At 63.8% G+C, this 14,839-nt stretch overlaps 1 protein-coding gene across 13 annotated transcripts in view; it reads left to right on the top strand.

Moving 5' to 3' along the window:
- LOC131412686 (RING finger protein 223-like) overlaps positions 1-14,839 on the top strand; it is a 40,291-nt gene that overhangs the window by 23,564 nt on the left and 1,888 nt on the right. For 3 of the 13 annotated variants that reach the window (XM_058552569.1, XM_058552568.1, XM_058552574.1), the window contains 9 exons: positions 1,234-1,320; positions 1,447-1,546; positions 1,730-1,795; positions 2,354-2,482; positions 3,366-3,500; positions 4,877-4,902; positions 5,169-5,199; positions 10,580-10,647; positions 13,501-13,892. In XM_058552569.1, the coding sequence (XP_058408552.1) occupies positions 1,234-1,320; positions 1,447-1,546; positions 1,730-1,795; positions 2,354-2,482; positions 3,366-3,500; positions 4,877-4,902; positions 5,169-5,199; positions 10,580-10,647; positions 13,501-13,892 (1,034 nt within the window). The other 10 variants (XM_058552571.1, XM_058552572.1, XM_058552582.1 and 7 more) reach the window with 10 other exon arrangements.

The following is a 14,839-nucleotide window of genomic DNA, read 5'->3' as shown; positions in this document are numbered from 1 at the left end:
GCCCTAGGCAGCTTCGCCAAGGAGCCCAGTTACCTCAGAGTTGGTTAGAGGGGTGCTTCTCGGGAGAATCGCTGCACTTGTGCCAGGTCTGTGTCCAGGACCCCATGTTCCTAGGCCTCCTGGAGTAGCCTTTCAAGTAGACACCATGTACCTCCCACACAGTCCGCCCCTCCCGAGAAATGCCAAGTGAAGGAAAAGAGCCCAACTACTTTAGAAGAGAAACTTTGTTTTTACAAGAAGGCCTGTTTCTAATACTGTTTATGACTCCATGTTGGATCCAACATGGCCTCCTGGTATGGTGCTTGGCTTGTCTGCCCACAGCTGTGCCCACGTCACTCTTCAGGACCTGCCACCAGCTTGGCGTCACTGCAGACAGGCCTTCCTCTCACAGTGACCCATTAGTGTGTAGATTAAACATCAGTAAAATTCTTTATGAAGGGCCCTGCGGCCTGTAGCTTGTCCCTAGACACTGCCCCAGTGGCTGGCACTGGCCTTCAGCACCTGCAGTCCATACCAGTCATTTGTGTGTTAGCTCAGCTTCTGCTAAATGTTGGGGACGTTAAGAAAAAACAAAGGTGTAAGACAGTTCCTGCCCCAAAGGGTGCAGTGGCAATGTGGACTGTCCATAAACTGCTGGCCGGCGAGAGCCGGCCCACTCCCAGCACCTGGCAGGTAGCTCTCTGGGCCCCCAGGCTGGGGGAGGGTGGGGCTGCTGGCGGCAGGGTCAGTCTGGGACGGAAATGGAGTTTGAGTGTGTGGGACCCCCAGGGAGAGGTACAGGGGCAACAGAGGGAGCGAGGGTCTCATCTGGGCCGGGGGCAGCACCACTGACAGGGTGGGCCTTGTCTCTCGTGGCGGCTGAGTGAGGCGTGCACCATGGCAAGGTGGCATGAGGCTGGCGGTCAAGGCTGTGGTGGCGGGAGGCGGAGGCTCACCTGGTCCTCTCCCAAGCGCGAGGCCGTACCTGGCATCTATTTCGGATTCCCGTCCCCGGCCTCTCTGAAGCGTCTTCAAGACATCCAGGAAAGGACCCCCAGAGGTCCCTGTGCACGAGAGGACTCGCTGCGGTTCCTGTTGAGTTTGTTTCTTTTTCTGAAATGGGACCGTGTCATTCCATCCAAATGACCAGAACGGGTTAATCAGTTGTTTTACAAACTCAAAGTGTAGAAAACTCCAGCAGACTGCGAGCTGACATGGGTTTTGCTCTGAGCTGAGTACCTGTCTCTCGCACAGGCTGCTATAGGCGCTGGAACGAGGATGGGAGCGTCAGCTGTGTCCGCTGCAGGAACGGAACCTACAAGGGCTCTGAGTGCAGAGGCCGTACGTCGTCACCTGGTCACCCCGCGTCCTCCCCCCCCCCCCGCCCCCGCCTGGCCTGCTTGTCCCCAGGGCCCGCATCTCCAAGTTCTGGAGGAACTGGTGGGAGTCTCTGTTCTTGTCCCCCAGTAGCGGGTGGCCCATTTCACCCTGGACCACTGTCCCTCGAGGGAACACCCCCCGGAGCCTCCCTCTCCAAGTCCTCTTGTCCACTGAGGACAGCTGTGAGGTGAGGGCGGCTCCACCTCCGCGGTCACTTCCCTTTCTCGTTTCCAGCCCATGATTCCCCTTCGGGCTGCGTCTCTGGCTCCCTGGGGATCCTCAGTGGGGTTCCCATGCGTGGCCCAGGACCTTTCCGTGGGTCTGGGCTGCCCACAGAGCCGGCAGCACTGACAGCTCTGCTCCCCTACAGTCGCTGGTCGAGGTGCACAGTTCCCGGTGAACAGAAGCGCAGGGACGCCTGGGCGGCCAAATTTCAGTAAGTCTCTCAGCTTGCCAGACCAGAGTGGGGCCTCTGCCCAGGTCCTGTGAGGGGAGAGCGGGCATCGCCTGAGCCGTTCCCAGTGCAGACCCCAACCACTGATGCTGGCCATAGCAGGGCTGTGTCCACGGTCAAGGTCCAACTCCACCCCAGCCAAGAGCTCTGCGTATAGAGAACCTGGTCACGGAGCAGGGCCAGTGGAGAGTCCAGCAGCCCCTGGGGCTAGGGTCAGTTGCCTGGGTAGAAGCCTTTGTCACAGCCCTCCGATGTGCCTCTGAACAGTTCTGGTCAGTGGAAGCCCTTCTAGCTGCACATCTCACCCTTGGCCTCATGCCTAGTCCACTCAGCCCCGAGGCCCTTGGGAACTCAGGATGTGCAGTTCTCTGGAGATGGGTGGACACCCTGAGGTGCCCTTGCCCTCGTCCCTGGTGGCTCTTCTAGGATGTAGGGCTCGGAAGAGACTGCAAATACTGCATGCCAGACAGAAGTGCCCGTCACGCCACCTGGTGCTTAGGGACAGACACAGGACCCACCTCCTGGATGCTTCGTCCCCAGCCTGCTCCTGTCTGCCGGGCATCCCATCCTGCCCAGATGCCAACCAGCCTCGGGGCATGGCTGTGCCAGGGGGCCAGTGCCGTCAGGGAGCAGGACCTGCCCTGGGGAATGTCCGACTCCTCCTCTGAGGTGACCAGTCCTTCAGCAGAGGACAGACATGTTGACCTGGGCTGAGGGCTCAGGCTTTCCTTGTGAGTCTCACGACCAGAAGCAAGTGGACTTGTGCTGATCTTGACCACCAAGGCCGGCCACACAGAGCAGCAGTGTTGTAGGGTGGGGTCGGCTCAGACAGCTGACCTGGGGCTGGACCTGGCAGCGGGGACGGATGGAGTAGGGCCTGAGGGGCTGCTGTTAGCCCCTTTGCATTGCAGCAAATCTGGGGCAGGACACTCTCGCCCACTTCACTGGAAGTCATCCCTCCTCTGGGCTCCATTGCGGCTCTGGCCGCACCTCGTGTCTTTGTCTCAGGATCAGAAAGCCAGCTCCCCGTAGGTGTGTACAAGCACATTTCCCCAGCTGATGGGCCGCTGACCATCCAGAGCCCTCGGCGTCAGTCAAGACAGGCAGGGCTCATGGCACTGGGAAGGCCGTCCCGGTGACAGGGAACAAGCTCCTGAGAGGTGAGGGTGTAGGGGAGCCGCTGTCACCAGGCTGAAGGCTCTGGCCTGGTGTGCCAAGGGGCGTGGGGCCCCACGGTCTCTGCTGAGTCTTAAGGAAAAAGCCTGAGGAGCCGGGGGCCTCGAATCCCTAACCCTCTCCACGTGCCCCCTCCCCTTGAAGCACGAGGCCTAGAGAGGTCGCCTAACTTCCCCAGAACCCACAGCCGGGCATGGGTCAGCCTGCATGGGGGTCCCAATTCCCTGAGTGCAGAGCCCTCGGCCCCTGCCTGTGGCCAGCCCCTGTGGGGGCCCTGGTGTGTTCAGGGAACAGAGGTCTGGGGAGGAGCCTGGGGCCGCCCCCTCCTCTGACCCCACCCAGGCTTGCCAGTGGCCACTGCTTACTTTGCTTGCAGGGGGCCCTCAAGTGGCAGCCTCCCTTTTCCTGGGGACGTTCTTTATCAGCTCGGGCCTCATCCTCTTGGTGGCTGGGTTCTTCTACCTCAAGCGTGCCAGGAAACTCCCCAAGATCTTCTACGGAAGAAACAAAGGTATCTCCTTGTGCCGCTGTGGCAAGACCCTGCCCAGCCAGATGGGCCCTGACCAGTGCACACCCCCCCACAAGGCCACAGGTGCTGCCCGGGGGGCTCAGAGAAGAAGTGGGGGCTGTGGCTGGGAGCAGCCTAGATGCAGGGTGTCCAGGCGTGAAGCCTCCTGGTGAACACAGCAAGAAGGGGATCGGGTTATCAGGTGGTTCTTGGGTCTGAAAATAAGAGAGGCAGTCGCTTCCTAGAAATGCTCCTGTGAGGATTTCGTAGGGGTCTGAGGTTAAAGGGCATTGGCCTGACTCAGCATCTGGGGCCTCATGGTGGGGTTGGGGGAGGTGGCATCCCTGATCTTCGGGCCACCCACTTGCAGCTCCCCAGCTGCTGCATCCTGTGTCCACCCTGCCCTGCCGGGGTTGGGCTGGCCAGGCTGGTGCAGGGACAGTGGGGTTCCATGCCACCCCAGCTTACCCTGGGCCTGGACGCCAGCCCTTTTCCTCCTGAAGAGATGGGTGTCACTCCTGCTGTGCCCTTCAGGTGTGCCAGGCGATGGTCCAGCCAAGGGGTCTGAGCCCTGGTGGACGGTGCCAGTGGGCAATTAGCCAGAGCCCGGCCTGGCAGAGGCCTCCTCACCTGGCCTCCGTGAGACGCCTCTCCGCCCACTCCAGCCAGTGCTGGGTGCCTCAGTGGGGCTGTTGTAGCTCCCCAGACCTGAGAGTCGAGGGCTGGGCCCCTCGCTGCCAGTCAGGATGGGCGCTCCGGGGTCAGCTCTGGGAGGCTGCTGTGCAGCGGTGGGCACGGGGGTCCCAGTGTGTCTGTGCGGCAGCCAGGGCGGGCCCACTCAGCATCTGTCCTCCCTACTGCCCTCAGAGCTGGACTTGGTCAGCTTAGGTGGCCACGGGACTAGGGGGAAGCTGGGATAGTGGAGGCCCATGGCAGCTCCCCAGTGGCAAGGGAGGGGGGCGGAGGTGGTCTCCCCAAGGCACACCCACAACCTGGGCATTGCCTGGGGCTGAAGGCAGTCGCGCCTGAGGCACCTGCTGGGACCCGGGGAGGTGGAGCCACATTGCTCTCGTGGCTGCGCTGGAGGCCTGGAGAAATGCACTTTCTAAGGACTGGCTTGTGCACTCCGCCAAGAGGGCAAGAAGGTGGGATCTGGGGAGGGACGGCTCACCCTGGGATGCTTGGGGGCCCCCCACCCCCGCGTGCAGGTGGGAAATGGGGCAGACGGCCAGGCTGAGGGCACTGCTGGGCAAAGGTGTGGAGGTGGGACTGGGCTGAGCCTAGAGCTGGAGAAGAACCTCTGCAGGCCCTGCAGACCCCCGCCCCAGGCTGAGACGGCTGCACGGCCTTCAGGTGACACCTGTGTTCTTCCCCCGCAGCCCCCGTCCTGCAGCCTGGAGAAGCCGTAAGTAACCCGGAGGGGCAGGGCTGAGTGACCTCATGTCTCGTGCTGTGCTGGGAGCCGAGCGCCCTCGTGTCGCGTGCTGTGCTCGGGGCTGAGCGCCCTCGTGTCGCGTGCTGTGCTGGGGGCCGAGCGCCCTCGTGTCGCGTGCTGTGCTGGGGGCCGAGCGTCCTCGTGTCGCGTGCTGTGCTGGGGGCCGAGCGTCCTCGTGTCGCGTGCTGTGCTGGGGTCCGTCCGCAGTTCTCAGTGAGCCTTTTCTCCTTTTCAAGGCAGCGATGATTCCCCCGCCGCAGTCCTCAGGTACGTCAGCTCTTGCTCTCCCTCGGCCCTTCGGGGTTCCTTGTCTCTGGGCGAGAATTTCAAAACGCTAGACCCATAGTGCTTTACGGGAGTGTCCCACTCCAGGATCAGCCACCCTCCCCAGGCCGCTGCAGGGATGGGCCAGGCTCGGCGGGTGCCTGGACCTGCAGCCCTCCACCCCCCAGCTGCTCAGGACACCCACCAAGTCCCCCCTTAACCAACCAGAGCTTTCATGACTTTTCCCTTTTATTCCTGAGACGTTGAGTCTATCAAGGAGGATCCCCAGCGTGAGGTCAGAGGTCACCTCTGCTGCCCTCGCTTGTCGACCTGAGCAGCGGGGGAGCGGCCAGCCAAGCACAGGGCCCTTGAGTGGCCGCTCCTGAGCAGCTGGTGCTTTCGTTTTTCTGGATCAGGCGCATCACGCCTCAGAGAGTTCCAGGAGTAGGTGCGGGTCTCACCTGTGTTACAGGTGACACCGTGAGCACAGAGACGCCGTGAGCACAGAGGTCGCACAGCTACAGGCCACAGAGCAGGAGTCCTGGCCTCCTCCCCAGTCCATGTTCTTGCCACTGTGCAGAGATCTGGAGTGGGGACAGGTGAGGACGTCCCTCTTCTTTGGAGACAGAGAAGTTCTGTGATCAAGGCTAGATCGGCCCTGTTCCGTAGAACACTTGTCTCTGGTCTCTCTAACACAGCACCGTTTACAGCATCGTGAGTTTCCTAAGTTGCCTGTGTTAGTCTCCCAGGGCTGCTGAAACAAGTGACCACAAACTGGGTGCTTGAGACAACAGAGACACCTTCTCACAGCTCAGGAGGCCAGAAGTCAGAAGCCAAGGTTGGGGGGCACTCCCTCCAGAGGCTCCAGGGGAGAATCCTTCCTGCCTTTTCCGGGCTCTGGGGGCTCCAGGCGTCCCTGGGCTTGTGGCCGCATCCCTCCAGCCTCTGCCCCCATCTTCACATGTCTCCTCCTCTCTCTCTGCCTGCCTCTTTGAGGACACTGGTCACTGAATTTAGGGCCCACCAGATAATCCAGAGGATCTCATCTCGAGATCCTTCACTTAATCATATCTGCAAAGACCATTTTTCCAAGTAAGGCTGCATCCGCAGGTGCCAGGGCTTAGGATGTGGACACACGTTTTAGGGGCCACCACCCAGGCCCCTGCATTGCATCGTATGACCTGTGCCTCTGTGATTCAAGGGAGCCATGCCCTCACCCAGGCCAGGTACTCAGGCATCTGGGGAGAGGGGACGTTCGTCGCGAGCACCTTGGCTGTCGTGACCTCACAAGCTGGGGCTCGGCGGGGTGTCCTCCCGAGGCCACCCCACACCCCACGCCCAGGAGCTCTGGGGAGGGCTGCATCCCTGCTGTCCCAGGCCCTGCTCTGACCCCGCCTGTCTCTGACTGTTTCAGCGCGGAAGTCGCGCTACGTCAGGCGTGAGAGGCCCTCAGACAGGGACACGGGCCCCACTGCTGTCTCCTCGGCAGAAGCCCGGGTCAGCAACGTCTGACCTGGGGCCCACCCACAATGCTGCACACCACCTTGGAGGGAGTCCAGCGCATAAAAGGCAGGCACTGCCCAATGCGGCCTCGGGACAGGCCGGGACACGGCCCTTGGCTTGGCTCCTCTGTCCCCTGGCGACAGACGGTGAGTGGGAACCTGCCCAGCTCCTGAAGGGGGAACCTGCCCAGCTCCTGAAGGTGATCCCTCCCCACCTGCAGCCGCTCGGTGTGACTGACCGGAGCAGGCGTCCCTGAGACGGGCTCAAGACGAGGCCGTGTGGGGCCTGGGCCCCCCAGGAGAGACAGCGAGCTCCCAGCAGCCAACAGCCTGTGGGGACCGCTGGGCTGCTCCGTGCCTGGCTGCTCAGCCCTCGGGAGCCCACAGCGGGCAGACACCCCTGCACCACCAGGCCAAGTGGCCCCCTGGAACCCCTTCTAAGAGGAGAGAGAGTGAGGCCTTCCAGTGTTCCAGCTGGTGTCCGGACAGGGTGGAGTGGGGCCAGGGAACCCTGAGGCGCCTGCAGGACTGTCTTGTGGCCAAGACCCCTGAGCCCTCGACCACCAGTTTCCAGGAGCTGGAGAAGCAAGTTCCTTGGTTTCGTACTGACTTCTGTTTTTAAGCAGAAATGCATTTTGTAGAAAATTCTGAGAGGCACTGCCGTCCTTGTCTGCCCCCTGCCCCTGATCTGCTCACCATACCTGGGTCCCAGGCCCTGCAGGCCCTCGGCCACCCAGGGACGGACACTGGCCTGAAGCTGCTGGAGGTCCAGGCCGCATCCCCACTGGGACACATCCACCCGGGGTCACGTTTACCTGTGACTGCTGCCTGGACTGTCAGGTCTTGCTGGACCTGTGGAGGCCGTGCTGGCTAGTGGTCCCAGCTGCCCCAGGCCTCGAGGCGCCACCCTGCGCATTTCCAGCCTTGGCTGGTTGCTGACACCTGTGGGTTCCTGTGGAGAGAGGAGCGTTCGCAGCCACCTCCCCCGCACTGGGCCGTGCTGACTGTACTTTCTAGGTCCTCAGCCGTGACCAATGTGTTCTCCTGCAGTGTCTGGTCCACATCCAAGGGGCCTGAGGTGGGGCCTATGTGGTCAGCCTCCTGCGCTCTTCTGCACCACGATGCTTGTCTCGAGCATTTACAGTGTTCATGTACCAGCTCATTCATTAAGACTTGAACTAATGACCTGGTCTAGCAGCCAAGTGGGGCATGCAGACTTAAGATCAGTGTCAGAGGGCCGGCCCTGTGGCTTGGTGGTTAAGTGCGCGCGCTGCGATGCTGGTGGCCCGGGTTCGGATCCCGGGTGCGCATCGAGGCACCACTTCTCCGTTCATCCTGAGGCCGAGTCCCACATACAGCAACTAGAAGGATGTGCAGCTACGACACACAACTATCCACTGGGGCTTTGGGGGGAAAAAAATAAAATAAATAAAATCTTTAAAAAAAAAAAAGATCAGTGTCAGATAAACTCTTCGGCGCGTTTTCTTCTGGTCCTTCTCACCACTCCAAGGGTCATCTGTTCCTAAGTGAGGGTGAGACCTCACCCAGGCCCACTGACCAGCAAGGACCAGGACCCCCACCCTGTTGCTCCTCCTGGGGCCTGAGAGCCTAAGCATCTGCCAGGCCGCTCCGCATGCAGCCCCACCTTTCAGGATGGTGTCGCTGCGAGAGAGGAGCTTGCTCCCCATTAGGCCTGAGAAGGGAAAGAGCATGGGTACCTCTTAGGGGGTCTTTTCTGTAAAATGACCAGGCCTGGTGGGGGTGTGAAGGTCACGGGTGACCACAGGCCCCCCATGCAGACAGGAACATCCATGGTGCTTCTCACAGGGTGGCTCACGGAGCCCAGGAGGAAGTTACAGATGGGTGCAGAGTGAAGGCTAGAGTCACCTTGCGGGGCAGGGGTCCCCCGTGCTCATGGCTGGATGGCTCTTTGTGGGGGCTGGTGAGCAGGGGGACGTTTGCTGATTGGTGGTGGGACTGCCAAGGAGGCCCCAGGGCTTCATCCCTGGACGTCCCTGCCAGAGCCGGCCAGGACGAGCTGCAGCAGGACAGCCCCACCCCTAGCCGTCCACTATCGGCCTTGAGGGCGTGTCCTGAGACACCTGCTCCACCTGTCTCTGGGAATGCCCAGTCTGAGGATTCGACCATCAGGGCACCTGGGGCAGCATCTGCTCTGCCTTGGGCCTGGGCCCCCACCAGGCCAGGGTGGGAGAGGAGCCGTGTCCACACAGCCAGGGGCCGCAGGAAGGCTTCCTGGGACTCCGTTCTGCGTTCTGGGGACAGCCACCCGGCGAACTGCCTGCTCCCTGGCCAGAACCTTGAGAGGCTGTGGGGTTCCCACGGAGTTCCTAGGCACAGGGTGGCCCTTGGCCTGCCCAGGGCCCAGCTGTTCCAGGGAGGCAGGCTGGCCCCCCAGAGCCGCCTCTTCTCTGATGTTCGGAAACTCCCGAGGGGGCTCGGCTGCCCCCGGGTCCATCTGTCCCTGAGCCTATGTCTGCAGCCAGGGAAGGATGCCTGGCCAGGCTGCATCAGTGACCTCCTGGTGGCCAATGCAGGGTGGGGACCCTCAGTATGAGGTCTGATGGGAGATGGAAAGGCAGGAGCGTCGGCCGCCACACTTGGGGGAAGTCCTGGGGGTCTGAGGAGAGTGAGCAGCCCACCCCTTCTTGCCCCCCAGGCCAGCCTCACTGGCCAGGCTGACGTGGACTTTTCCACTTCAGCAGGGATGGGGATGGCTGGGGGCCTGGGCTGTGCCCCTGGGGGCACTGCCGTCCTTTCCGTCCCCTTGTGTGAGGAGAAGGGGGCCGAGGTGGAGGTGGGGAGAACAGGGTCAGGGTCCCCGCCGGCTTCAGGGACCGTGAGGAAGTGAGAGGACGCTCCGCCGCCGTCTGTGTGGGAGGCTGGGGCTGGGAGGGGCGTGACGTGAGACCCTCCAGACTCCCTCGGCCTCCCCTGTGGGTCCCTGTGGGGAGGGAGCAGACGGGAGGAGACGCCTTGTCTTTGCTCCGGTGTTCACACCAGGCCAGGCTTCTCACTTGGGGATGAAACAGGAAACAGAGCCACATTCAACCAGGACAGCAGGTCCAGGCAGGCAGGCTCTGGAGGCCCCGGCCAGGCACCGATGGGGCCCCCAGCTCGTCCACACCTCTGAGGGACCTCCCCCGGGGCCTTCCATTTCCCCCGACCCTGAGGTGCAAACCAGAAACCCAGAGTCATTCCAGCCACCTCCATGTCCCTCCCCTAGCCCGCCTCCAGGTCCTGCCAACTCTTTCTTGGAATTTGTCCCCCCTCCTGCCCCCTCAGTCCCCAGCCCAGCCTCAGCCCTGCCCCACCCCCAGCAGCAAAACTCCACTCTGAATTTGTCCCTGTATCCCAATCTCCAGCCCTGGTTCCCACAGTGCGCCCCACACCCTTCCCCTGACCTTCGAGGCCTGTGCAGCCTGGCTCCTTGAGCCGTCTGCCACCGGGCACCCCTGGGCCTGGGTGTGACTGTCTCAGGCCCCCAAGTAGTGGGGGTGGGATGGCTGGACTGGCCAGCCTGTGACCCTGATGGGCATCCAGGCCAGAAAGTGGGGGCATGGCGTGGGGGCAGGTGTCTGCAGTGGGAGCACTGCACAGCCCCTCCACAGTTTCTGCATGCTGAGCCCCTCACCCAGCCCTGATTGGATCCAGGCCCTCACATAAGAGGCCCAAACGAGGCCGATTTTGGGGTCATCGGCTCAGGCCAACCAGGCAGGTGGGGCATGTCCCCTCGTGACCCCCACTATGTCAACTGCCATGGGGCCCCCGTGCCCCAGGAGGTGAGCGTGGAGGGTAGGCAGTGGGCACAGCCCTGGGTCACGGCTGGCAGCTCATCATTCTCTCATCGATTCATCGCTCAGCACCAGGAGCACCCAGATCCTATCAGGTCAGAGGTCAGCAAGAGGAAGACCCACCGCAACCTCAGGAGGTGGGCGCACAGACAGGACCGAGGGGGCCTGAGGAGGCGATGTGGGCAGAGGTCCTGGCCAGGGACCTGGGCATGGGACCCTGGAGGAGCCGCCTCAGCGAGTTAGGGAGGGGCGGCTGGGCCGACCTTTGGGGACCTGGCTCTCACTGCTGGGTGCAGGAGGGACAGGACTGGCTGAGTCCGCTGGATGTCCTCGCAGGGCCACCTCATGCCCAGAGGGCAACGCCAAGCCCCTGGGGAGCCTAGCCCCAGAGGGAGGGGCGGAGGCTGAATCCTGCCATAGCCCAGCCTCTGACTCTCGCCCGGCCTAGGGGGAACCAGCTTTTGCCCATGTGGGGCACCCCCTCTCCAGGCCCCCATTCCCCCTCTCCAGGCCCCCATTCCCCCTTCCAGGGCCCCCATTCCCCCTCTCCAGGCCCCCCATTCCCTCTCCGGGTACCCATTCCCCCTCCCTGGGCCCCCATCCCCTCTCCAGGCCCCCCACTCCCCCCTCCCTGTGCCCCCACCCCCCCTCTAGGCCCCCACTCCGCCTCTCCGGGTCCCCATTCCCCCTCCCTTGGCCCCCACCCCCCTCTCCAGGTCCCCCATTTCCCCTCTCCAGGCCCCCCATTCCCCCTCTCCGGGTCCCCATTCCCCCTCCTGGGCCCCCACCCCGTCATGGAACAGATGGGAGCCCTGCCCCTTCCTGAGCCCAGGTCCCTCTCTCTTCTGTGTCACCTAACATCTCAGCCTCCATATGGGTCTTGGCCGCTCTCCCGTCCCCATCCTCGGCTTGGCCACCCTTCCTCATCTTGCTGTGGCCGGCTCCTCCTGGTGTCCCGTGCCCAGGCAGCCTGCTCTGTGTACCCACCTAATGCTGCCCTGCTGTAGGGTCTTCCTCTTGCTGATCTCTGACCTCTGTTGGCTCTTGGTGCTTCTCTGAGTGCTGCTGGGGCTGGGCAGCCTCTGAGGGTCCCGGGCCCCAGCTGAGGTGGTCAGTGGGTGCCAGGTGAGTGGGCGCAGCCTGAGGCCAGCCTATGGGGGTGGGGCAGGCCATCCCCCACCAGGGTAGACCCCTGCTCCCAGCCTCACCAGGCCCAACATGCCCTCCCCACAGGTTCATGATTGGGTCCCATCTCAGGTCCAGGGCCCCAGCTGAGCAGCAGGGGAACCGTGCCCGAGTCCAGTTCAGGTGTGCACTGAGGTGTGCTGTGGGACGCCAGGGGGCAGAGAGCCCTCGGGCAGTGGGGGAGAGCCTGCGTGGCCACGGGGGTTGGGAGGGGGTGTCAGGTGGGGGAGCCTCAGGAACACCTTGGGCCCAGAGTGGGTGTAGGGGGCGCAGTCCCTGCCTTGGCTAGGCTCTGCTCCCTCTACACCACACCCAGCTCCTCCATCCCCATCCCGCCACTCCACCCCAGTCCTCCAGCCTCAGCCCCCGCCCAGCCCTCACCCTAGTCCCCCAGCCTCAGCTCCCAGCCCTCCACCCTGGCACCCCCAGCCTCAGCCCCCAGCCTTCCACCCCAGCCCCCACAGCCTCAGCCCCCACACCCTCCACCCGGCCCCCCCAGCCTCAGCCCCCAGCCCTCTGCCCCGGTCCTCCACCCTCAGCCCCTACCCAGCCCTCCACCCCAGTCCCCCCAACCTCAGGCCCCACCCAGCCCTCCACCCCAGTCCCCCAGCCTCAGCTCCCAGCCCTCCACCCTGGCACCCCCAGCCTCAGCCCCCAGCCTTCCACCCCGGCCCCCCGGCACAGCCCCCAGCCCTCCACCCTGGTCCCGCCAGCTTCAGCCCCCACACCCTCCATCCCGCTTCCCACAGCCTCAGCCCCCACACCCTCCACCCCGGCCCCCCCAGCACAGCCCCCAGCCCTCTACCCTGGTCCCGCCAGCTTCAGCCCCCACACCCTCCATCCCGCTTCCCCCAGCCTCAGCCCCCATACCCTCCACCCCAGCTCCCCCCCGGCACAGCCCTCTACCCTGGTTCCTCCAGCTTCAGCCCCACACCCTCCATCCCACCCCTCCCAGCTTCAGCCCCCACACCCTCCCCACCCCTCCCAGCTTCAGCCCCCACACCCTCCACCCCGGTCCCCCCAGCACAGCCTCCAGCCCTCCACCCTGGCCCCCCTGGCTTCAGCCCCCACATCCTCCATCACACTCCCCCTAGCCTCAGCCCCCACACCCTCCACCCCAGTACCCTCAGCCTCAGCCCCCAGCCCCAGCCAGGCTTTTGCACAGGCCATGCTGTGGTCTGCTAGCATCCCACGCTGACTGAACTGCTCCCCCTTCCCCCAGGAAGATTTCTGGAACCTCTGGCTGGGCGGGGGGCTTCCTTGGGCCCTGGGGTCCTTGCCCCGTGTATGTAACCGAGGGTGACCCCAGCAGACACCTGAAACAAGTTCCTGTGGCTAGCCTGGTCCCTGACTCTTCCTGATGTTTGACCTCTAACCCCAGTCCCTGGACCCAGAGCAGGGGGAGGGGCTGGGGCAGCAGAAGCACAAGCTTGGGAGGGCCGTGCCTGTGAACAATGGGGTGCACATGTGTGGACACGGGGCAGGCAGGAACGGGGCTCATGGGGGTGGGCTTGGTGAGAGCACAGGTGGGGGGTGACAGGCTGAGCTGGAATTGTGGGGGCTCCTCGGAGGGGCCCCTCTGGGAGGCCCACCCAGGAGCTCAGGTGCCACCAGGGCCTTGAACGGGGTCAGTGAGCGGGTCTGTTTCCAGAGGGGCTGCTCCAGCATCCCAGGGCCATGGGGGGAGGTGTTATCCAGGTGTCCACCTCCCCCAGACCTGCCCAGGCTGTGGAGGCCTACACTGACCCCAGCCCCACCCCAGGCTCTGACTTCTCACCTCGAACTCCCCGCCCTCCACTGCCTAGCCTGCCCGGGAGAGGACAGGAGGCCAGCCAATCCCAGAGGCCCCATGCCACGCCCCTGGCCAGCACGCCTGAGAGCATATAAAGACACCTGCCAGGAGCCCAGCCCAGAGAACTCACCCCTGCCCGGGACAGCGCTCCGCACCTGGAAGAGCACATATGTCCCCTGTGTCCAACCTGCCTGGACAGAGCAGAGGGCGCACCTGCCAGACCAGTGCCACTGGGACAGCTGCTGGCAGCCAGTCCCGCAGAGGGACACCTGCCAGGTGGAGCACAGGCCAGCCGGCCCGGAGAAGGAGTGGACGCTGCTGGAGCAGGAGAGCTCCGAGCTTCGAAGCCTGGCTGTGGTCAGCCCAGAGGATCATGCCCAGGCTCTGCTGACCCCTGGCCACCAGGTAAAGCCAGCTCAGCTGGCACTCACCTCTCACCTGTACAGGCTCAGGGCGGGGCACCCCACGGAGGGGCGGGTCCTCAGTGCCAAGGAACAGGCTCTGTGGGGCGAACCTGCCTGGGGAGGACAGCCCGCAGTCCCCCAGACCCGGCTGAGGCCACCGCCTGGCCTGCAGCCAGTGCCATCACCAAGACTTGGTGACATCTCAGCCAGGATGCTGGGGGCACTCGTGACATCACAGGGGTGTCTCCATGACTCAGGGCAGTCACAATCCTGATGCAGCAACACCCAAGCCTTCACGGTGCGTCACCACAAAGTCATCGCCCTGGTTCACCTGGACTGACCAGCAAGTCAGGGTCAGGGTCATCACTGGGGGACCTCCCGGGCTCCACGGGGTCACACTGCCGAGGTCTTCCCAAAGGCCCTGACCTCCTCCACTGTGAAGGTGATGGGCAACACACCCCCTCACCTGCTCTCCTCTAGACAGGATCCCTGTGGCTGCCTGGGGTGGAGACCTTGGCCCAGTGGACGGGTGGGATGGCTGGGCAGGCCCTGGTCAGCGGGCAGTTACATGAGCCTGGCCAGGGGGGCGTCCGTGGAAATGGGAGTGGCCCAGGAGGAGGACATCCCACTGCCTCCCGGCTGGCAGCTGTGTCCTCGTGTGACCCTCCGGGGCGGCGGCCGGGCCAGAGAGGATGGCTGGACTCGTCCACCTCCCATTCTCCTCACTGCAGGCTGAGGTGCGTTTCCGGGTCCTGAGGGCTGGCACCAGGCCCTCGTCACCAGCCAGCCAGGCTGGCCCTGCAGGCTTGGGGCTGCTGCTGGAGACAAACCCTCAGGCCACCAGCCACCACCGCGGCTCATGCCCTCCCCAGCTTCCCGCAGCCCAACCAGCTCGGACCAGCCCCCAAACCCCGAGTCCCGACCCTCACCTGGCCTGGCACCCCACCT

Source organism: Diceros bicornis, chromosome 13 (assembly GCF_020826845.1).
Source record: "Diceros bicornis minor isolate mBicDic1 chromosome 13, mDicBic1.mat.cur, whole genome shotgun sequence".
Taxonomy (NCBI): Eukaryota; Metazoa; Chordata; class Mammalia; order Perissodactyla; family Rhinocerotidae; genus Diceros; species Diceros bicornis.
The sequence above is the reverse complement of the archived record's forward strand: the minus strand, read 5'-3'. Positions and strand labels throughout refer to the sequence as shown.